Source organism: Mobula hypostoma, chromosome 2 (genome assembly GCF_963921235.1).
Source record: "Mobula hypostoma chromosome 2, sMobHyp1.1, whole genome shotgun sequence".
Taxonomy (NCBI): domain Eukaryota; kingdom Metazoa; phylum Chordata; class Chondrichthyes; order Myliobatiformes; family Myliobatidae; genus Mobula; species Mobula hypostoma.
Window position 1 is genome coordinate 191,896,032 of NC_086098.1, and position 22,517 is coordinate 191,918,548.

At 41.5% G+C, this 22,517-nt stretch overlaps 1 protein-coding gene across 3 annotated transcripts in view; it reads right to left on the bottom strand.

Annotated features, from left to right (window-relative positions):
* The window catches only part of dnmt3bb.1 (DNA (cytosine-5-)-methyltransferase 3 beta, duplicate b.1), a 264,613-nt gene that overhangs the window by 57,598 nt on the left and 184,498 nt on the right, over positions 1-22,517 (bottom strand). For all 3 annotated transcript variants that reach the window (XM_063041300.1, XM_063041301.1, XM_063041302.1), the window contains 4 exons: positions 19,328-19,511; positions 18,181-18,265; positions 7,072-7,217; positions 6,701-6,791 (listed from right to left, as the gene is read on the bottom strand). In XM_063041300.1, the coding sequence (XP_062897370.1) occupies positions 6,701-6,791; positions 7,072-7,217; positions 18,181-18,265; positions 19,328-19,511 (506 nt within the window). The remainder of the gene's footprint in view (positions 1-6,700; positions 6,792-7,071; positions 7,218-18,180; positions 18,266-19,327; positions 19,512-22,517) is intronic.

A 22,517-nucleotide genomic window follows, 5' to 3' on the forward strand; every position in this document is an offset into this window, starting at 1 on the left:
CTGAAGGTGGAATCTCATGTGGATAGGGTGGTGAAGAAAGCTTTTGGTATGCTGGCCTTTATAAATCAGAGCATTGAGTATGGGAGTTGAGATATAATGTTGAAATTGTACAAGGCATTGGTGAGGCCAAATTTGGAGTATTGTGTACAGTTCTGGTCACCGAATTACAGGAAAGATGTCTTTTAAAAAATAGAGTACAGAGGAGATTTACTAGAATGTTGCCTGGATTTCAGCACCTAAGTTACAGAGAAAGGTTGAACAACTTAGGTCATTATTCTTTGGAGCATAGAAGGTTGAAGGGGGACTTGATAGAGGTATTTAAAATTATGAGGGGGATAGATAGAGTTGATGTGGATAGGCTTTTTTCCATTGAGAGTAGGGGAGATTCAAACAAGAGGACATGAGTTGAGAGTTAAGAGGCAAAAGTTTAGGGGTAACACGAGGGGAAACTTTACTCAGAGAGTGATAGCTGTGTGAAATGAGCTTCCAGTAGAAGTGGTAGAGGCAGGTTTGATTTTGTCATTTAAAAAAAAAAAAAAAATTGGATAGGTATATGGACAGGAAAGGAATGGAGGGTTATGGGCTGAGTGCAGGTAGATGGGACTAGGTGAGAGTAAGCGTCCTGCACGGACTAGAAGGGCCAAGATGGCCTGTTTCCGTGCTGTAATTGTTATATGGTTATATATCAGTATAATCATCAAATGAGATTATGTGAATTTGACAAAGAACAAAACACAATTACATTGTTTGCAATGGATTATGACCATTAAACAGGCTTGGGTAGATGTAAGAGCAAAGCTAATTTGTAGCAATTCTCTGAAAACTGCAAAAATTATGGAGGTAATAGCAAGACCTTTCAAATGTCAGCTCATCCCTCTGCAATTGGACCTCGGACTTTGACTAACAGACCCCAATCAGTTAAGTTAGATAACCTCTCCTCCTCCACTCTCACCCTGAACACCGGCGTGCCTCAAGGCTGTGTGCTGAGCCCTCTTCTGTACTTCCTTTTCACGTATGACTGTGTTCCTGTACATGGTTCTAACTTCATAATCAAGTTTGCAGACGACACCACGGTGGTTGGCCTGATCAGAGGGGATGACAAGACGGCCTACGGGGACGAGGTCCAGCACCTGGCCACATGGTGTGCCAACAACAACCTGGCCCTTAACACCCAGAAGACCAAGATCATTGTGGGCTTCAGGCGTGCTAGGAGCCACACGCACATCCCCATCTACATCAACGGAGCTGTAGTGGAGTGTGTATCAAGCTTCAAATTCCTTGGTGTCCACATTTCCCAGGATCTCACTTGGTCCCTGAACTCCTCCATCCTGATCCTGCGGAGCATGAAGAAAGCTCACCTCTGTCCCAGGATACTGACAGACTTTTATCGCTGTACCATTGAGAGCATATTCACCAACCGCATCTCAGTGTGGTATGGCAATTGTCCCGTATTGGACCACAAAGCACTCCAGCGTGTGCTGAAAACTGCTCAGCGGATTATCGGCACCCAATTGCCCACCATTGAGAACAGCTACCATAAACGCTGCCTGGGCAGGGTGAAAAGCATTATCAGGGATGCATCTCACCCTAACCATGGACTTTTTACTCTCCTCCCATCCGGTAGGCGCTACAGGAGCCTCCGCTCCCATACCAGCAGGCACAGGAAGAGCTTCTTCCCTGAGGCTGTGACCCTGCTGAACCCCACATCACAGCGCTATGCAGTATTGCATCCATATTGTACTGTCTCAGTACTTGTATATTTGTGTGCTGTAGCACTTACTTTTTATTCACAGTTATTTTGTAAATAACACTATTCTTTGCATTTCTGGACAGATGCTAACTACATTTCATTGGCTTTGTATCTGTACTCGGCACAATGACAATAAAGTTGAATCTCATCTAATCTAATATAGTGTTAAAGATGTCGGAGAACTGCAGCAAATTCATTTGTAGATTTATGTTTAGTTCAACAGTTGGAAAGAATAACAGTGAGGGAGCATTTTGTGGCAGTTAGATTTGCCATTGTTATGGAAAAGGACAGTACAGAGGAATAAAGGTAATAAATTATAGCGAGACACTGAGATATGTTTTAGCAACAATGAATTGGAGAGAGGTACTTGAAGGCAAGTCAGTGTCAGAGTAATACCAGGCCTTAAAGAAGGACATTGAGGGTTCATAGTCAAAACAGAGGAGCTGCATGGGCACAAGGTTTTTATTATGCAGAAAACCTGCAAGCGAATTCAGGGAGTAAAGCACAAATTAAAGGAGATTAAAGAAAATAAAATCTACGAAAAAGTATTAGCACTGAAAACCTGTACTGCTATTCTGAGATCAAGGCTACTCTCTGGCTTATTTTCAACCTATCATATTTCTTAATATTTTTGATTTCCAAAAATCTCTCAATCTCAATTTTAAAATTAAAAAATGAGAACCTCATTTGCCATTTGGAAAGAGGGTTCCGAATATCTGCCACACTTTACTTTTACATTGTATTGTATATATTTTTAAAAATGTTACAACTAACTTGATTGGTATCAAACGTAAACAACAGGAATTCTGCAGATGCTGGAAATTGTGTGTTGCTTGATTGGTATCAATACTGTTTATAAGATGTTATTGGCTGGAGTGCAGCTGAGTACCTGTTGGTGGCACTGGCAACCCATAAATAGGTTTTATTAATATTGTTGCAAACTGAAAATTGATTTGTCTCAAGTATTTCTTAACTGACAATAAATAACTTGGCAAAACACTTTTGCCAAACAATGAAAACTGAGCATACACCAAAAATAAATAATTCAACCCTGCCTATTAAGTAAATTTTCATACTACCTGCACTGCATTAAAGTGGTAAAATCATCAAAATGCCAAGGAAGCTAAATGCTCAGATCCTTTTATGCAGTATGCAATATTGCCCTTTAAAACTTTTTTCCCAATTCAACAGCCACTGGACTTCTTGTCAAAAAATGATTAATAGGTATCTGATACTCTCTCCTCATGTGTCCATCCCCTGTCCAAGTTCTGAATGGAATTGAAATGTTAATCTACCTTCTCTGTTTTCAACTGCTATGATGTTGGTTGTCTATAGTTATATTACTCATTTCAATTTTAGGTTTCAACAGTAATATATTTTACTCTCTTCATTTCCACGATGAAAGTGCTGCTCTGAACTTAAATTCCTTGGTCTCCTCTAAATTCCACTTTGCCACCCCTAGATGATCAACAAGATACAGGTTTCCCCCGCCATCCAAAGGTAGAGCATTCCTATGAAACGGTTCGTAAGCCGAAATGTCGTAAAGTGAAGGAGCAATTACCATTTATTTATATGGGAAAATTTTGTGAGCATTCGCAGACCCAAAAATAACCTATCAAATCATGCCAAATAACACACAAAACCTAAAGTAACAGTAACATATAGTAAAAGCAGAAATGATATGATAAATAGCCTATATCAAGTAGAAATACTTTTCCACAATTACTGAACTGTTCTCCGGAGCGAAAATCTCACGCAAGCACTGTCGGCAGAAAATCTCATGCAAGCGCTGTTGGCAAAAACACGCGCAAGCACTCTCCAGTAACCTTTAAGCTATGAAGCTGCCAAATCATACCAAATAACACGTAAAAATACACAGCCGATATAAAGTAGAAATAACGTATGTACAGTGTTGTATCACTTACGGGAATTGGTTCAGCGCCGAGCATACTGATGATGGTGTGTTAGACTGAGTCGTCGGAGGTTGGGTGGTGCAGTGGCCCCCCCACCCTCCAGGCCGCTGAGCGATACATTGCCGCGAAGAACGCAGGGGTCCAGCGGTAGCCGGGAGGTACACAGCACGTCTTTAAGAAAAAAGCCGAAACAAACATGCTAATTAGTTAGGTGCCGCCCGTAACGGTCGGCCCAGATCAGTGCCGATTTCCGATTGCGTCGTTTCTGATCTGGGCCGACAATTACGTGTCCGCGGCACCTAATTAATTAGCCTGTTTATTTCAGCTTTTCTCTTAAAAATGTGCTGTGTGCCTCCCGGCTACCTTTGCATTCTCCGCGAATCGGTATCCGTCCGTGGCCTGAGGGTTGGGGTGGTGGGACACTGGGGTGTCGCCTCGTTGCCTGTTTCCATTAGAGCAGGCAGCTCATCTCCTATGACTGCTCGCCTCGATGTCGAAGGTAGAGGTTCGTCGTCTGCTGTGGCTGATGTGGAAGGTTTGCTTGACTGCTGAGCCTCGCGTATTTTTCTATCACACAGGTCTTTAATAAGGATTCAAACCATCCTGCAAATATCCCCCAAACCGACGTACCCTTTCAAAATTAAAGTCATACTTTATCATTACTCATTCAGTTTCCATTGTTATCCTTTTTTCTTCCAATTGCATCAGCTCTTCATCTGTCAGATCTTGGTGATGGGATGCCAAAACCTCTTCAACATCATCTTCGTCGACTTCCACAAGCCAAACTCACGTTGTCCTTACTTAGTTCACCACGATCAAAACACTTAATTATGTCTAGTTTTACCGTAAGTGTAACACCCTTACGAGCTCTTTCAGGCTTTTCCAATACCATAGAACTCATCTTGCAAACGGCTGCTCGTAGGCTCGTGTTTAAGCAATGCTGGCGAGAATCCGGGGGAGAGCGGCTGCTTGGGGCACGCTGCCTTTTATCGCGCACTGAATTTTTTTTTCGTAACAGTGAGGTTTCGTAAAGTGAACGTTCGAAAAGCGGGGGACACCTGTAGTATCATTTGATAATGTCCTATGTTTTCCCTTTCCTTTTTAGGCTAATGCTTTTAGATAGAATTATCCAATGCTATTGTACATGACTAACTTCAGTTCATTATCATTCGGGAAAAAGACATTATTTCGATTATTGAAGTAAGGGGAAGGCAGCAGAAAAATTGAGAAAAAAATTATTGTGAAAGTGGTATTTTTTCCACAATGTTTTGAAGCATAATGCTTACGCAAAATAGACCTTATTACACAAATAGTGTTTGACTGTTCAACTGGTTAACACCTAAAATCCATAAAAACTTTACTTATTTTGAGGCCTTGTATACATATGTATCAAAAATCATTTGAATAGAAGTTATTGTTATATGTGCAAAGCAATGTTGTCAGTGAGTCTTAACCAGCAAAACATCAGAGATGGTTGTGGTTTTTTGTAAGCCTTTAGAGAACTCTAAGCCTTGCTAAAATAAGCTTTTTATATTTTTAGCTTAACAGCAATATTACAGCATGAGGGAATTATTTCAAAAGTATTACTATGTATCTAAAAACATAGAAAATGAATTCATATCAGTTAACAGGAATTCAAATGTATATCAATTATACAAGCCAATTCTGCTGTCAAATACGCAGAGAGCGCCATCGGTACACTATAGATATTACCCTGTACAGACATAGTCACTTAATGACAATATCCTCAAAATGATGCTAAAGTTAATATAACTTTGTAACTGATGATTGGAATGATTTTTTTCCAATTAGTACTTCTCAATGCAAATGACAAAGAACCATACAGCACAATATTGACCCTTCAGCCCATAATGCTGTGCTGAAGTTTTAACCAAGTCTAAGATCAATCTTACTCTTCGCTTTGATCGATGTGACTATCTGAGAGTCCCTTAAATGTCCCAAATGTATTAGCCTCTTACACCACCCCCAGCACTGCATTCTGGGGTGCACTGCTGGGGTTGGTGGTAAAGGCAGATAAATTAAGGATATTTAAGGGGCAGATACATTAGTGTAAAATCCTACCTCTGGCATTCTCCCCTATACTTTCCTCTAAACACCTTAAAAGTATGTTCTATTATATTCGCTATTGCCACCCTGGGGAAAAAGGAAGTAGCTTTCCACTACCTATGCTTCTTATCATCTTGTACACTTCTTTCAAGTCTCCTCTCTCTACTCTGTACAAAGTACTCTGCTTCAAGTTCAGCCTTTCAAAGTGTAGCACTTCACACTTTTCCAGGTTGAAGTCTACCAGCCACTTCCAGCCCAACTCTTCATCCTGCTAATGTTCTGTTATCCACAACACTGCCAAACTTTGTGTCATCTGCAGACTTGCTAACCCATCTTTCTGCTTCCTCATCTTAGTCAGTCACAAGAAAACACCAAGAACCGGGTCCCAGAACAGGTTCCTGCCGAGCAAAAGATCTCTTTATGATCCTATTTGTTTGTGATGTTGCTCTTGTGAAATTATGGAGCTATTTCTAAAGTCACTTTGTTGCACCGCCTACCTCCAAGCTCTCCCATTTATTATGTAATTCCTGCCCTCCTTTGTCCTCCCAAAGTGCAACATCTCACACTTAATTGCATTAATTTCCAGTCCAATTTCCTCACTGGTCAACAGCACACTGCAAGCTCTGATAGCCTTCCTCACTCCCAAATTTGCTGATCCAGTAACAGGAGAAAAAGTGAAAATTACCTGTGAAGTACTACATAATTGGAACATTGGAATTCAAGAATATGATATGAAATCACAGTCTTTAATAAAATTCATACTTATTATGTACAGGATGAATCAGGCTGTCTGGCAATTAGTGGTGTAGCAAGTTGTGACGTAGTATCTCAGCTTTTGGGACAATGCAAGTTAATGTGAACAAACAGGATTAATATTCACATGGAGGGAAAAGGGGGACAATTTTGAAAGATAGAACCTTAAAAATCATGCCAACTGATTTGATCTTGAACAAAAATAAATTATTCTTACCATATAAGCCCTTTCTTGCAGGATTTACAATAGAAAGATCATTGCATGGGCTTCCTCCAATCACCAAATCAAATGGACCCCACTCCTGAATCTGAAATATTAAAGAAAAGTCAATTCCATGAAAGATGCCAATCAAGCTAACTTTTAACTTCCTTCTTTGATTCTTGATATACCATAAAGATTTCCATAATATATTTTCTCTTCACGTTATTCAATAGGATGTCGTTTTAGCTCCAGAACTATATATAACATTCATGCAGAGATAACAAATTTGCAAGAGACAGATAAATGTTCTTAACCTTACAGTAACTGCAATGTTGGTTCTATAGTTTTAATGCATGGTACTCTTACAGAAAAATAGTTTCTCTTACATTTTGCCTGCTGATGTTCCTGACGTCATGTACATAAGTGATTTTTCCTTCATGCCGAACAGTTCCCACTGCAATTGAGTCCTCGCATATTTCAGAGGCAACATATCTCTCCACTTTAAAACCCAAATCCCTTAAAACTAAATATCCTGTTGAAAATAAAAATAAATTAGCAGCTTTTAGAGGTTACAATTCAGAATGCCAGTACAAACAATAATTATTGTACAGATAATCCTGAAGTTCATGAATTACATGCCAATGTGGATGTCCCAAACTTGCAGACCAAACACCACCTATGATATTTTTAGCTGCACTCCAGTGTTGTGCTCTGCCAGAGTCCAACAATGGAGCAGAAGTTCAGTGAAATTCCTCAGTTTAGGTTGCGAATCTATTCTTGACACCAAGAAAGTTCAAACCAACTTAGTTTCCACATCTGAATGGGATGTTACGCTTGAAAGAATTAATTACTTTTTTCTAATTATTTGCATTAATATTTTTAACAATTTAAAATATTTTTAATGTTCTGATCATCCTTATTCTTCGTATCAGAACTAATGGATCTAGGAAATATTGCACCGCATTCATAACCTATGTGTAGCCATGACTAGGTGCAGAGTATTAAGGAGCTGGCACAGGCCCTCGGTTCCCCATTTTAATTTAATTGGAAGTGAATCAGGCATTTCTGGGGGGGAAAAAAAAGGAAAATTTGAATTTTTTTTTCAAAAAGACTTTCTTACATTTAGAAAACTGGACGAATGTATGATTACTCTCTGAACTCAGCACTGGAGTCAGCTGAATTTTCAATATATTCATTAAAATATGGGACTGAATTTGGCACTTGCTTGGGATGGAATAGGAGTGAGAGGAGAATTGATTGTAGTAAAACAGAGTGATGGGGACACTAGAGGTAGAGAAGAAAGAAGGGTTATCCAGTTGCAGCCAAATTTTGCACGTTTATTTTGGGATTTTGTCTATGAATTATCTGCCACGATAAGCAACCAAACTTGGGTATGAAAGCATCTCAGATAAGTTGAAGGGGAATGAAAAGGTTATCAGTGAAAAGAAGCCCAAAGGAGCAATATTCACTTTCAGAGATGGGCAAACTAGTACTTGAATCAGATTCATTATCAAGGGGAATATAAAAGCAAGGAGATAAAGCTAAGCCTTTATAAGACATTAGTCAGGCTGCACTTGGAGTATTGTCGACAGCTTTGGGCCCCATATCTCAGAAAGTATGTGTTGTCATTGTTCAGAGCCCAGAGGAAGTTCACAAAGATGATTCTGGCAATGAAGGGGTTAACAAGGGAACATTTGGCAGCTTCAACCCTGTACTCATTGGAATTTAGAAGAATGCAGGGGGGATCTCATTGAAACCTATCGAATGTTGAAAGGACTAAATAGGGTGGATGTGGAGAGGATGTTTCCTTTGGTGGGGGTATCCAGAACTAGAGGGCACAGCCTCAAATTTTGGGGGGCAACCCTTTAGAACAGAGGCAAGGAATAATTTTTTTAGTCAGAGAGTAACAAGTTTGTGGTATGCTCCGCTACAGACTGCGGTGGAGGCCAATTCTGTGCGTATATTTAAACGGAAGCTGATAGTTTCCTGATTAGTCAGGGCATCGAAGGATATGGCAAAAAGGCAGATATATGGGTTGAGTGGGATCCAGGATCAGTCATGATGGAATGTCAGAGCAGACTTAATGGACTGAATGGCCTAATTCTGCTCCTATATCTTATGGTCTTATAGCTACCAGATGTGGCAGAGATTCGCACAGGTGTACTTTTATTCTCCCATTCAAAGTGTGTATAGAAGTTGTTGAGCTGATCAGGAAGTGAAGCATCACTGCCATTTGTAATGTTAGGTTTCATCTCATAAGAAATAATAGCATGTAAACACTGCCGCAACGGTCAGCCAATTGTGTCTCAAACTTCACAGAAATGGCCTTTTTCCTCTCACAATGGCCTTTTGTAGGTCATACATGGAGGATTCTACATCACTGGTCTTGAATAACATACTGTAGATCTAGCCCTCAACAGACTGTAAATCTCCTGGTGCATCCACAGCTTTTGGTTTGAGGAAAGTTGGTATATTCTCAAAGACGCACACTTATTATTTAACTGCCACTTTAATGCACTTACTGAAACTGCGAATTATTCCCCCAACAATCTATGGATGACAACAGCAATTTAAGAGACATGGAAAATGTTCTCAAAAGTGATGGCATGCTTAATAGTTTCGATGAAGAAACTAAAGGAAATGTGAGCTAAAGTAAATGAAATTTTTGTGGATGACAAAAAAAATTTTCAAGGAGAATTCAAACCGGAGAGGGGAGATCAAAAAAGATTCAAGCTTAGTAGAACATTCTGTGGGAATAAGATTGTTAAAGCAGAGCTTTCATTGGAGTTTAGAGCAAAAAGTTTAATTAGACCAGTATGTAACAAACCAAGTCTTTTGCAAATTAAATGCAAAATACAGGAAATGGAACTAATTAATAAAATAATCCCAATCTAAAGTCAGCTTTCTGTTTAGACACTATACATGATAAATCGCAGAATAGAGTATCAAGAAGCACAGGAGCAGTTGCTGGAGCTATAAGGAAACAGGAACTGGCTCTTTCAAAAAATTGACATTGGCTATGTAAATAGAATGTTACATGTGCAAAGGACTAAAGTAAAATTTTTAATTCTGAAACAGTTAAAAAACTAAGTTGCATTTCGCAGAACTTTTTGTGACACTGGAAAATCACAATTGATGAACTAAGGAAACATTTAAAATACTTCCAGGGTTATTAACATTATAAAACATTTAAAGCACATCTCCAATCTCTAATTCAGGAATAGGGAACTCTTAGAAATGAGCAAATGCTGATCAAAGATCAGATTGTTTAGCTACCCAAGTGATAAAGCAAGCTATAGACAGTTCCTGTACACATGCTTTTTTTGTTAGGAGCTGAAGATAATTTGCTGATTTTAAAAAATTGGGCAATTTAGCAAATTGAAGCATTGATTATGGGCTGGATTATGAAAGACTGCCACAGGATACAGAAGGATTATCAGGCTGAGCACAAAGATATGCTATTCAATGCAGGAAATATTTTTGAGAAAGTAAGGAAAGGAAATATACCATGTATAGGAAGATTTTTTAATATTCTACTTGGTTAAAATAGCAAATAATAGATTCATTCATGTACTGACATTAACAGTAATTGTCACTATTTGAATCTCTAATGGACTAAAACTTGGCAACTAATCTAAAATTAAAGCTGATGAGCATCATACCTGAAGTACCAATTTTTTTTCCACTTTCAGATCTGGATTTAGCGCTAGTGCATTTTTAAAAAATTTAATTTCTTTTTTGCTCAGCATAACAAAACTTTCAATTTCCAGATAAATTTATATTTACATTTCTTCCCCTCACAGATATCAGCTATCAGAACACTTCATCAAAATACAGACATCACCACAACATTTTATACAAAAGCCCTTATTAGTATAGCAGATAGACTTGCATCTACATACTTCAGGAAAACATTGCCATATTTTATGAAAACTATTTGTTTTTCAGTGTACCACACATGTCCAAAAAGTCCAAAGGAATGTATTCCATGATTAATTTACGCCAACCAAAAAGTGCAGGAGCCTTATTGGATATCCAACAAAGTAAAATGTTCTTCCTCGCACAAAAAGTCAGGATGTTAAAAGGTTTTTTCGGATGTGCATTAATAATACGACTGCTGAGTAAGCCTAAGAGAAAAGACACTGGGTCCAGTACAAGTCCCATCTTCAGAATCTTTTCCATTTCACCCAAAATATCACTCCAGTATGTCTGAAGTTTGGGACAAGTCCAAAAACAGTGGGTGAAAGTTCCAGTATTTACTTTACATTTAGAACACATTGGAGAAACCCCCCCATCTTAAATTTCGAGAGATGATCTGGAGTCAGATGGGCTCTATGCAGAATTTTGAGTTGCAATGCTTAAGTTCTATTACAAACTGAAATTTTTCTTTGCATTATCACAGATGTCTTCCCATGTTTCAGCTTTAATTCTACTCCTAGCTCTTCCTCCCAGACCCTTCCCAGCTGCTCAGCATCTCCACAAGAACATTCCCTCAGGATGCTGTAAAAAGTACTAATGGAGACTTCACCCTTAGAACAAAACACCCTCCTTTCTATGTTGGAACTATAGAAATCAGCTAACAATGATGTTTTTTTTCTGTATATAATCTCTTATCTGAAATAAACGAAAAAGATTCTTGTTGGGCATGTTAAATTTCTGTACTATTTGACTAAAGGACATTATTGTTCCTTCATCAAACAAATCCCCTAGATGGAAAATACCCTTAGAAATCCAAAGTTTAAATCCAGAATCCATTATGCCAGGCTGAAAATCTGGACTGCTGGTTATTGGAGTGAAGGGTGATATTTTCGCTGCACGGCCCTCAATTTGTCGCACCGCCCTCCAAGCCCTGACTATTAATTGTTGTTGGATTGTGACAATACTCCTTGATTAGTTCCATCTTACTGATGAAAAGCAAATTAATAAGAGGGCATTTTGCTTGTGAAGCTTCAATGTCTAGCCAAATTGAGGGGGGGTCCCTGCAAACCCAGTCAACCACATTAAGATAAAAAGGAACTTAAATGATATTTTTTGATGTCTGGAAAATCCAGACCCTCTAGACTATTGGGAAGCTGTAACTTAGACATTTTAATACAGGGTCAGATGAAAGAAACAAACCAGCCATTTATTTATTTGTTTACTTTTTAAAGTATTTGTTGGGTAAAAATGACTGGAATCATTCATATTGGGTAGAGCAAACGAGGAAGAATGTTCATTTTGAGCAAGGATATTCAGTCAAGCCAAGAAATGAGAAGAGTGCTCCATCGCTCAAGATCCTGTTTGATTTTGTCAAATAACTGTGTAAAGTTAGCTTTGAACAATTGATCAAACGTAGGTGTGATAAATATGCCCAAGTAAACAAAACCTGTCTGCGACCATTTAAAGGGGAAAACACCTTGAGTGTCAGGTACCTGCTACAGATTATATAGGAAGATTTTAAGTAAATATTCTTGGGGACTGACTGACCTGGGGGGGCGGGGGGGAGTGGTGTTCAAGTAGGGTTAATCTCACCTCAACATATCTTTTACAGTTCGGGTTGCCAACTTTTTTCACTCTCAAATAAGGGACAAAAGTAGCAGTCAAATCCCAGGACACTTTACCCCAGGAAAGACTACCATGACTATGAAGCCTTGCGTGGGCACCTGTGTGCACATGTGCGTACGTGCGGATCCCACAAATCGGTTTTGCCTTCATCTTCCCGACTACACTGTACATACATTATTTCTACTTTATATAGGCTGTGTATTTATCATATCATTCCTGCTTTTACTATATGTTAGAATTATTTATTTTCGGTTTTATTTGTTATGATTTGTTCGGTTATTTTTTGGGTCTGGGAACGCTCAAAAATTTTTCCAATATAAATTAATGGTAATTGCTTCTTCTCTTTATGCCATTTCGGCAAGAAAGGTTTCATAGGAACGCTGTACCTTAGCAGGGGAAATCTGGGACAAGAGCCATCCTGTATGGGACAAACCAATTTAGCCCAATATACGGGATGTCCTGGCAAATGCAGGACAGTTGGCAGCCCTATGTTCAAGTTCAACAGTGCATGACAGGGAATGAGGAAATGTGCAGCTGACTCATATCGTTTCCTCACAGCCCGGTAGCACATGCTTTGCGGCCCGGTGGTTGGGGAGTGCTGAGTTAGAACAGCGGTAGGCAATAGGCAAAAACACATTTCATTAAAGGTGTCAGTGAATACAGAAGGTGTCATGAGAAGGGAAATAGATTCTTCAGCTTTAAGTCTAGAAGCAGCAAATAAGTATAACAGGCATATTTAATTTTAAGAACTCAACAACATCATACGAGAGCACATGTACAATTTTAGGCCTAGAGGTTATTGGAATTGAGAAGATATAAAAACAGGTTGCAAAAATTAAGATTTCTTTCCCCCTTAGATCTATGTAAATTGGGCACTGTATTGAAACAAATCTTCAGAAATAGGAAAGTATACATTTGGAGTATTTCCTGGAAATAATATCTCTATAAAGATTCACTTTGGGGCACGGGGATCTCTTTTACGAGATATCATTGAAATATATTTCAACTTGTTACATACACCTGTTAGGGTGCATTCTCCAGACACCTTAAAAGGTAACCGTAGCCTTCAGCCAGGAGCAGATGTTATCAGGTGGTTCCCAACCTTCACAGAGTGCTTCAACCCTTAACCACCACACTCTCCAGTTGGTGGGCTGGCAGTGGTGGCCAAATCACTGCCCATCTGCTCCATGCTTCCAGCATCCCTCCTCTTACCTACTCCAAATCCAACAAGAAGCTCATTCTGCCTCTTCCCCCCCCATCCTACGAGCTGCTTGTTTTTTGCTCCGTTCGTCAAGGCCCAGAGCTGACACCAACCACCATGCTGATTTGGCTGGGAAACCTCTGCTGCCGATCTCCACAGGGAACAACCATGCCTGCCATCCCTTGCCTTTGCACTCCTGTACTAAGGGCTGGTACTTCAATGCCTTTCTCTTGTGGGCCTCTTCCCATTCCTCCTCCCACGGCACAGTCAGCTCAACCAGAATTATTTTCCTGTCTTCAGTTAACCACAGTACGATGTCTGGGCGTAGGGTTGTATGCACTACATCCGGGAACTGCAGCCTCCTTCCCACATCGACCCTCATCTCCCAGGACCTGGTTGTTAGCCGCAGATTGGGCTTTGGTTGTTTGTTTACGAAAGGCCTGGCTCCCTCTTTGAAGAAAGTTTTGGCCTTCCTCAAATCTGTGCCAGCCGTCCTCTTCTTGCATCTCTCCCGCTCTAGTGCGTCAACAAGAGCCAGAAGCACCTTATCGTGGCACCACCTATACCGTCCTTGAGTTAAAGCTGTTTTACACCTGGACAGTATATGAGCCAGTGTCCCCTTTTGACCTCAGAGCTTATAGTTCGGGTATTCTCTCATCCCCTATGTGTACAGATGTAATGGTGAAGAAAGGGTGTCATACACGGATCGCAAGAGGAAGGAAATACAGAAGGGCTCCAGTCTCCATAACTCTGCCCATGAGATCTTGCGCTTGGGCAGATCCCATTTTGTCCAGGCACCCTGGGACCCTCGTCCCTCTGCCTTTGACATCCGCTTCTCTTCCTCATGGATCTGTACTTCTGCCTGTACCATGTCTCGCCAGTTCCGTATGCTTGCGTTTCCCCACTGCTGGAAGTGAACGGAGCCGAGGCCTTGCCGCCCAATGCAGGAGTTGCCGATGATATCTTGCAGCTTCGGAGAACACACTGCCTGCTCCACAGCTGCACTGGCTGCCCACTTGCGCCCAGATCTGGTTGTAACGCCTGCTTGCTTTACCAAGACGTCATTGGAATCTCTCAAGCTTAATAAGGCTCTGCATTTTGCCACCTTGAATTCCTCCACAACAAATGACAGGGGAAGCTGCACTTGCCCAGATGGAATATAGAGGCCCACTGAAGAGAAGCTTGGGGAACTCCCAACCATCTCCGCAGGTGCTTGTTGGTTTTCCTCTCGATGCCCTCTACGGCAGTCATGGAAAACTCATAAGTGTGAAGAGCCACAGAAGCCTGGGCAGAAGGCTGTATTGGTACAGCAAGGTCTTGAATTTACCAGAAGTCTGGATTTGTCGATCTTCTTCAGCTATTCGTCTGTCTGCTTCACAGCATTGGTGACATTGGCTCCATCTGTCAGTGACACATTAAACCACTTCCGCAAGCATTTTATCGGGTTATCTTCGATGGAAGGGATGACCTCACCCTGAACTTGGAGGAAAAACTTGCTAGTAACTTTGCCCTATCTGATCACCATACACCTGGACTTCTTGGCCTTGAAGAACATCCTCGCCCAGGTGGCTACATTGTCCAGGGTTTCCAATACCCATCTTGCTTGGACATGTGACACAGTTGTTGTCGTGATGTCGTCCATGAACCTTCATAGAGCCGGCTGAACAATGCCCGACTCCATCGTTCATTCCCATAATAAACAGAGTGGGGGAGATGGTGCACCCTGTTGGAATCCCCTTCTGGAGGTCCTGCCAACTATTTGTGAAATGGGCTGATGTAAATCTGAGTTTGAATCCTCCTAGGTAGCTGGTGATCATGTCTTGAATAGCCATTGGGATGTAGTAGTGGTCAAGTCCTTCTAGGATGAGGTCATGTGGAATAGACCCGTAGGCGTTCGTGAGGCCTAACCAGACAACTGTTAGGTCGCCTTTTTTCTGCTTGGCCTCACGGATCAAATGGCTAATCATTGAGGTGTGTTCCAGACACCCCAAAAGGCCTGGAATACCGCCTTTCAGGATGGATGTGTTGATATAGCAGCTCTGCGTCATGTAAGAAGTCAGCCTTCTTGAGAGCACAGAAAAGAAAATCTTACATTCCACATCCAGGACGGAAATTGTCCTAGACTGGGCAATTGTGGAAGAATCCTCTTCCTTTGGAATAAAGCATCCCTCTGCCAATTTCCAACTTGATGGAATAGTAACTTTGGCCCAGATCTTTCAAATGATCTTCCACAGCCTCCGAAGAAGTTTTTGGGATTTCTTATACACCTTATAAGGTATGCTGCTTGGGCCTGGGGCAGGTGATGCTTTAGCTTTCCAGATGATGTCCTAGGTTTCCTGCCATGTAGGCTCCTTCACATTCAGCTCAATTGATGGTTTTTCAGGTCTACGCACAGCCCGATTGGTTCCTAGTCCCTGACCCCTCCGTGGGTCGCTGTGTGCCTCCCGCAGGAACTCCTCTACCTCTGGCTTCGAGCTGGATAGTGTACCAGATTTTTGTTGGCTGAGAAGAGTCCTGGTGAAGCTGAATGGATTTCTCACAAACTGTGCTCGCCTTTTCTCTTTCTTCCCTATTTGCTGGCATAGGTGTTCCGCCCTCCGGAGTTTGCACAGCTTTTCCTGCAGCATACTGGTTAAGACCTTGATTCCTTCTTTTTCAGCCAGTGAGCTGGTTTTAAACCTCTTGTTGAGCATCTTTAATTCGCCTCTCATGCGACAAACCTCCCTTTCCCTCCTATTTGGTTGCTGCGGTAACTCGGGCTGGCTTCTCCACTCCATTGGGCCAAATTGTTCCTTAGCTAGATTGTATGCTATGGCTGTGAGTGAGTCGATCTTTCTGTGTACTGGACCTGCTAAGGCAACTTCCAGGATGCCGTCTAGATCATCATCGAACTACATCCAGGCAACGTTGTCTGACGATCTAGGCCATTTGATCCTGTCTTTCCTTGATGAACGGATTGGGGTAGCTGAAGAGGAACTCACTTGGTCTGTCGTTTGGTGCTGAGGTGACTCAAGTATAGAGAGAACTTCAGCTCTGTGGGGTGCTTCCCGGCTGGAATTCTCCTTCGTCTCCGTCTGAGTCCATGCGCTGCACTTGGATCACCACTGATCCACATCTAGACCTGCTCTGGTATATCTTGAGCCCTCTGCTGTTTTTGCAGACTTTCCTGCAACGACACTTTATCCTGAATTCCTCTCCAGTCAATGTTGTTTGCTTTAGTTTCCTCGTAGTCGTGTTTCCTGTCCTGGCCGTTGCCAGTATGACCGTCCCGTTGAGTCTCTCATCCTCTCTCTCCCCCCGCGCCCCCCCCCAGGAGATTCTGCGGTTATTGCTCTTCATGCTCAATTGTAGCTTGAGTGGTGCCCTCTTGTAAGTGCTGACCACAAGATTGCTAGCCTTGTGAGCCGTGCCAGTCTTTCCTGGTGGTCAGCTGTCTCTCCAGCGTCACCAACCTTCCTCGGTTGACATCCAGTCTTTCCTGGAAGCCACTGGTACAAACCAGAGATTACTTGTTACATACATCTGCAGGTGTCCAACCCGGTGAGACGAAGGAGGGGCCAGGCCCAGAGTCACCCCATAGTGCCCGGAACCTCCAAGTGTTGCAAACTAATCCCTCTAACATGAAGTCTAACAGGAGGCGGATCAAATGGCCTGCAGCTAACAGGGCTTCACTGTGGAAGCAGTTTGATGAAGATGTTAACCAAATTCTGGAGGCAACGGCGAAGGGAGGGGTTGATAGGAAGATTCGTAGCCGGTTCCTTAGTTAGAGCCTGCAGCGTTTTGGGCATCGAGGGAGAGAGGAAGAGGAGAGCCATCCGCAGTACCACCGATGCAGCAGAGAGGGCCTCAAGATGGCTGTGGCTCAAAAGGGGCCAGCCATGGAGTCATAAGTAGCTAGCCATCTGGACACAAGCTGGGGTCTGATCAGCCCTGGCTGGGTCACCTGGAGGAGGTTGGGAGAGGTTGTATGATGTTGAAAGACCCAAAACACCCGATGATTCCAGGAACATAACTGAAGATGTGTCCAGAAGCATCAATAGATGTATGTACACAGGGTGCATTCTCCAGATACCTTATAAGGTAACCGTAGATGTATATTTGTTTCAAGGCTTTAGAGACAGGCAAAAGCAAATACTTTGAATTTGGTTGCTCATGTAGATAGACACAAATGCAAATCAAATTGGGCAACTGTCTGGTTTCTGAACTATTCCAAAGGTTAGGTGGATCCTTCTTAAGCAAATATTAAATTCCATTGCCAGCTCCATATGATGGTCAAAAATGTTGAGAATAGAAATTCATTATCTAACAATAACAACCATCCACCTAGTTTGCACTTCAATGCACAACAGTCAATTAGTTCATAACTATCATGTGTACCTCATACTTGCAATGCAACTTTAAAAGTAGTTTCATGGATTCTGCTTATTTTTAGGATATTTAATCATTTAACCTTGGTCCCTTTCAGTTGAGGATATTCCTCAAAGTCTAAACAGTCCGTGTTCTGATATCAAACAATTAAATAATTACAATCTCAATCACTTGGAATGCAGATATTTGTGCCAGTCCCATTTGCATTCTTTTCACCATTTCTAGAGTCTTCATCTGCATTTCTACCTACTGACTGGACAAAACTCTGACAATACATTCATTAACAAATAATTTGCACATAGTAATCATGAAATTCAGTGCCATATTTACTAAACTGCATTTCTACTCTACAGACTACATTATAACATTGTTGGAATTTTACCTGTTGCTATCCCATCAAACAAGGACAGAACTTTGATTGGTTTTCTATTCTCAGCAGGTACTGCTGGATAAATTTTAGGTGGATCCTGGAATTAAAAAGAAATTGCATATGTTCAATTGTGATAGGATACTGCAGGCTAATTGCAACTCAGCTTTGTATTTTAAAAATAAATTCTGATCTAATACATAAAACCACTTTCAATAGATTCCTATTTAAAAAAAACATTTAGTAAGGTAAATTTTATTCTTATATTTACATATAATTTGTCAATATCACTTCTTTCTCAGTACTTCATACAAAACCAGGCAACTAGTTTGAGGTAAAATTGTTTCCCAGCTTCTATTATATTTGTAAACCTTCAAATATTATGCATTGGGAGATTATTTGCCCATTGTAAATTACTGTGAAAACACATTTCCAGCATGAAAATGCTGATAAGAAATTAATTGTGTCAAGTTTCTCACGTATTTAATAAAAATATCTTCTATAATATTGTTGAAATGATATGGTGTATATTGTGTTCATAGAATGGCAAAATTTATTTCTGTTTTCACATGATAAAGTCTCATAAATTATTCCACTAAACACTCAGAGCTGATTTTCATTTATTTAAGTTTCTAGAGCTGGGCATTCTTGGCAAGGAAAGCATATACACTCTGTTGCTAATCGGTGCCAGTTGACTTTATTTATTTATTTATTTATTTATTATTTCGATACACAGCATGGAACAGAAGCTGACTAAGAAGCTGGGATGTGATAGACAGAAAAGGTAAAGGGCTGAGAGAAGAAGGAATCTGACAGGGGAGGAAAGTGGACCATAAGAGAAAGGGAAGGAGGAGGGGCACTGGGGGAGGTGATAGGCAGGTGAGAAGAGAAGAGGGAAGCCAGAGTGAGGAACTGGAGAAGAGAGAAGGGGAAAGAGGGAAGTTACTGGATATGAGAGAAATCAATATTTATCAGAATGGACTTGTTCTGTCTTTTGGACAACCTTCACTGTTGTGTAAATGTCAATGTTGTAACTGCACTGGAGAAGCTTAGTATTCTATTTTTTGCAATACTTTGCAATCTATCTTACGCAGATTCAATTCAACAACAAATAATTTCATATATAAATATTCCATCTCAGCAAATTAACTGTGCTACTTACATATTCTTGGCCATTGTCACTGGCAAAAAAAGCTTGAAGCTTCATGGTCCAGTCACTGCGTCTTCTCAGAACTCCATAGCTTTCGTATGGAAGGCACATGTAACATCGCCAAGGATCTTGTACCTTGGCTTCTTCAGAAGCACCGGGACCCACCAAAATATCTATGCAGTCCACACAAAAGCATCTAGACACAAAAATAGGTAATTGCCTAACTAACATCATTTAAAATATAGGGCACTACATATTCATGTTTGCAAAAGATATAAAGAGGAGGCTTTGTAAATGATACAACCAGAAGCTCAACTTTAAAATAATCTACTGAAAACATTTAAAGAAGTAGTAAAACTAAGCACAACTTGCACATGAAAATGGATTACCGTTAATTAAGTGTAAGGTCCATTTTAGAATTAGAAGGAAAGATTAGAATAGGTTGAGATGTTAAAGCTGGTGATAGTTTGAAGATACTTCAATGTATATTAAAATAATATGATCAGATAGCAATAATAATTAAACTGACTCATTGCATTTTGGCCTTTATACCTTTAGGATTAGAATACAAAAGCAGAACTCATTGTCTAATTATAACAAGCATCTTAAGGGCGAGGTAGACTTCAACAAGAGAAATCCAGACACTAGGCACCGCCATCAATGGCATAGAAAATTAGGATGCACAAGATATCAGAAGAGGAGAAATTCACAAATATGGGAGATCGAGAGCTGGGGCGGTGGGGGGACATTAACGATAAACCCTGGAGGATTTTAAACACCAACATTTTGACCCAAAAACATAACACTGACCCCTCTGAATGAAAGAAAAACACAGAGTTGTAAGAAACTGTTGAAATATAGTTCCCGTACCTTATGAAGAGTGAAAAGGATGGTATCAGTGGAAGTATGATTGGAAAAATTAATGCTGTATAATCCATGTTGTTTTTAAATTGATCCAAGATAAATAAGTAATAATGAGGGAGTGATAAAGTGCACTCTTTTATAACAATAAATATTTAAACAAAGAAAACTATACAGAGGCTAACTGAATCATCTGATTAATTTGGAGAAACAAATAAAAACAATAAAAGACAAATGTAAACAACAGGAATTCTGCAGATGCTAGAATTTCAAGCAACACACATCAAAGTTGCTGGTGAACGCAGCAGGCCAGCCAGCATCTCTAGGAAGAGGTATAGTCGACGTTTCAGGCCGAGACCCTTCGTCAGGACTAACTGAAGAAAGAGGTAGTAAGAGATTTGCAAGTGGGAGGGAGAGGGGGAGATCCGAAAGGATAGAAGACAGGAGAGGAAGGGATGGAGCCAAGAGCTGGACAGGTGATTGGCAAAGGGGATATGAGAGGATCATGGGACAGGAGGCCCGGGGAGAAAGACAAGGTGGGGGGGGGGGAATCCAGAGGATGGGCAAGGGGTATAGTCAGAGGTACAGAAGGAGAAAAAGGAGAGTGAGAGAAAGAATGTGAGAATGTGTGTATAAAAATAAATAACGGATGGGGTACGAGGGGGAGGTGGGGCATTAGCGGAAGTTTGAGAAGTCAATGTTCATGCCATCAGGTTGGAGGCTACCCAGACGGAATATAAGGTGTCGTTCCTCCAACCTGAGTGTGGCTTCATCTTTACAGTAGAGGAGGCCGTGGATAGACATATCAGAATGGGAATGGGATGTGGAATTAAAATGTGTGGCTACTGGGAGATCCTGCTTTCTCTGGCGGAGAGAGCTTAGGTGTTCAGCAAAGCGGTTTCCCAGTCTGCGTCGAGTCTCGCCAATATATAGAAGGCCACATCGGGAGCACCGGACGCAGTATAACACCCCAGCCGACTCACAGGTGAAGTGTCGCCTCACCTGGAAGGACTGTCTGGGGCCCTGAATGGTGGTAAGGGAGGAGGTGTAAGGGCATGTGTAGCAGTTGTTCCGCTTACAAGGATAAGTGCCAGGAGGGAGATCAGTGGGGAAGGACGGTGGGGACCAATGGACAAGGGAGTTGCGTAGGGAGCGATCCCTGCGGAAAGCAGAATGTGGGGTGGAGGGAAAAATGTGCTTAGTGGTGGGATTCCGTTGGAGGTGGCGGAAGTTATGGAGAATAATATGTTGGACCCGGAGGCTGGTGGGGTGGTAGGTGAGGATCAGGGGAACCCTATTCCTAGTGGGGTGGCGGGAGGATGGAGTGAGAGCAGATGTGCGTGAAATGAGGGAGTTGCGTTTGAGAGCAGAGTTGATGGTGGAGGAAGGGAAGCCCCTTTCTTTAAAAAAGGACATCTCCCTCGTCGTGGAATGAAAAGCCTCATCCTGAGAGCAGATGCAGCGGAGACGGAGGAATTGCGAGAAGGGGATGGCATTTTTGCAAGAGACAGGGTGAGAAGAGGAATAGTCCAGATAGCTGTGAGAGTCAGTAGGCTTATAGTAGACATCAGTGGATAAGCTGTCTCCAGAGATAGAGACAGAAAGATCTAGAAAGGGGAGGGAGGTGTTGGAAATGGACCAGTTAAACTTGAGGGCAGGGTGAAAGTTGGAGGCGAAGTTAATAAAGTCAACGAGCTCAGCATGCGTACAGGAAGCAGCACCAATGCAGTCGTCGATGTAGTGAAGGAAAAGTGGGGGACAGATACCAGAATGGGTACGGAACATAGATTGTTGCACAAAGCCAACAAAAAGGCAGGCATGGCTCGGACCCATACGGGTGCCCATAGCTACACATTTAGTTTGAAGGAGGTGGGAGGAGCCAAAGGAGAAATTATTAAGAGTAAGGACTAATTCTGCTAGACGGAGCAGAGTGGTGGTAGAGAGGAACTGATTAGGTCTGGAATCTAAAAAGAAGCGGAGAGCTTTGAGACCTTCCTGATGGGGGATGGAAGTATATAGGGACTGGACATCCATGGTGAAAATAAAGCGGTGGGGACCAGGGAACTTAAAATCATCAAAAAGTTTAAGAGCGTGAGAAGTGTCACGAACATAGATAGGAAGGGATTGAACAAGGGGGGATAAAACTGTGTCGAGGTATGCATAAACGAGTTCGGTGGGGCAGGAGCAAGCTGAGACAATAGGTCTGCCAGGTTAGGCAGGTTTGTGGATCTTGGGTAGGAGGTAGAAACGGGAAGTGCGAGGTGTGGGAACCATAAGGTTGGTAGCAGTGGATGGGAGATCCCCTGAACGGATAAAGTCGGTGATGGTGTGGGAGACAATA